Source organism: Centruroides sculpturatus, unplaced genomic scaffold (assembly GCF_000671375.1).
Source record: "Centruroides sculpturatus isolate CEXI.00-Female unplaced genomic scaffold, Cexi_2.0 scaffold121, whole genome shotgun sequence".
NCBI lineage: Eukaryota > Metazoa > Arthropoda > Arachnida > Scorpiones > Buthidae > Centruroides > Centruroides sculpturatus.
Window position 1 is genome coordinate 669,581 of NW_019384708.1, and position 1,902 is coordinate 671,482.

General features: G+C 22.9%; 1 protein-coding gene across 1 annotated transcript in view; it reads left to right on the top strand.

Annotated features, from left to right (window-relative positions):
• Positions 1 to 1,902, top strand: part of LOC111627723 (atrial natriuretic peptide receptor 1-like) — a 137,162-nt gene that overhangs the window by 117,870 nt on the left and 17,390 nt on the right. The window contains exon 14 of the mRNA XM_023371343.1: positions 669 to 833. Within this exon, the coding sequence (XP_023227111.1) occupies positions 669 to 833 (165 nt within the window). The remainder of the gene's footprint in view (positions 1 to 668; positions 834 to 1,902) is intronic.

A 1,902-nucleotide genomic window follows, 5' to 3' on the forward strand; every position in this document is an offset into this window, starting at 1 on the left:
TAAATTAGTAGATTGAATTAGTTAGCCTAATAAATAGGATTGTAATAAAGTGGAGGCTTATCAAATCAGGCTTAACTGAAATAAATAGATTAGATTTTACTAAAAATAGCCTTTAATTAACCTAAAATTTTAGTAGGAATGCATTTCGTGTAACAAGTCCTCTCATCAGCCTACATACATACATTATAAACACCAGTATCTATCATAACATAAGTAGAAAACCAAGGCTAAAAGCCTTCTGAAAGACTGATAAGCCTTCCAATTTATTACAACCTTATTTATTAAGCTAACTAATTCAATCTAAATTAAACTTGTGGGCTAGAAGCGTTATTTAATATTACAGTTTAATTTAAATTACATTTTAACTAATTTTTCTTGAAATGTAGAAATACTTTTGATTTATGTAACTTTGATCTTTTATTTTCATTGCATCATTCATTAAAAGTTCACTGTAAGCCACAGTTAGTTTATATTTTTAATAAAATAATTTAATTAAAATTTTTAAAAACTATATAATATTTTAAGCATTTTTTAAAAAGTATTTAAATAAAATTTTCAAATATTTTAAAAATATCCTATAAAAATTATAGGCCTAATACATATATTTTTCTTCGTAAATTATTCATGTAAGAATAGATTTAAGTTAAACGACTTGTTTAACAATGAAGTAATTTCTTTCCTAGAGAAAATGAAAGCGGTAATATTTTAGATAATCTTCTTTCTCGGATGGAACAATATGCTAATAATTTAGAAGCATTAGTTGAAGAGCGAACTGCAGACTATCTGGAAGAAAAAAGGAAAGCAGAAAATCTTCTCTACGAATTACTTCCTAAGTAAGTAAAGCTCTATTTAATTGAATATTAATTATTCACAGAAACCTTGATCTTTCTTACCACTGTTAAAATAAACACAAACAACAAAATCTATACGTCTTAAAGATGTAATTGCAAGTATGTTCGATAATACAGGTAGACCATCGATTTAAAAGATTAATTGGGAAAAGTGATATATGATAAATCGCATGTCTTTAATTAGTACAACATGTACTAAAAGATGTATAAATATAAATAAAATATTATTACAAAATGTATATTAAGTAATTATATCGAAAATTATACAATATAATCGCGTGTTTCCACCACTAAATCTTCTCAGTGAGAAAGAGCTTTTAATTGTGTTTTTCCACCACTAAAGATTCTCACTGAGAAGTTTTAGTGGTGGAAAAACACAATTAAAATCTCTTAGAATGGCGTTATTTGAGAAAAACGGGGTGTTCTAAAATATTTCCTTTAGGACTGAAAAGTTTTGTTAGTTAAATCGAGGGCTTATTGTATTTATATTATTTTATTACGCTGTTAGAACAGGAAATTGAAAAAGATATTAGAATGGAAATTCAAAAGCTGAAACATTTTTGAATCATGCATGCTTGTTATTTTAAGTAAATTAAATTATGAAGATTTTTACACGTTTGATACATTTTACAAATTTTGTACCTTTATAATATATTTACAATTAATAGTTTGTTAATTTTAATTTATTAGACTTTATTAGTAGTTCCTTGCATATAATTAAATTAATTAATACAAAACTTAACATATAAATATATTTATTTAACTGTTAAATACTCAATTATTTTATTAATAGAAAACAACATTAATATAATTAACCAGAAAAAATAATGAACTTTAAATGATTAGCATTAATAAAACAATTTAATTTTATTTTCATGAATTATTAATGATTTATTAACAATAGTCCAAATAATTACCATCATTAAACTGTATTATAATCTACTATGATAATTTACTAACATAATTTGTAATTTAATAAACTAATTTAATAAACTAAATTTAATAAACTAAAATAATTTGTAAATAAAATATAATAATTTCATTTTGTATT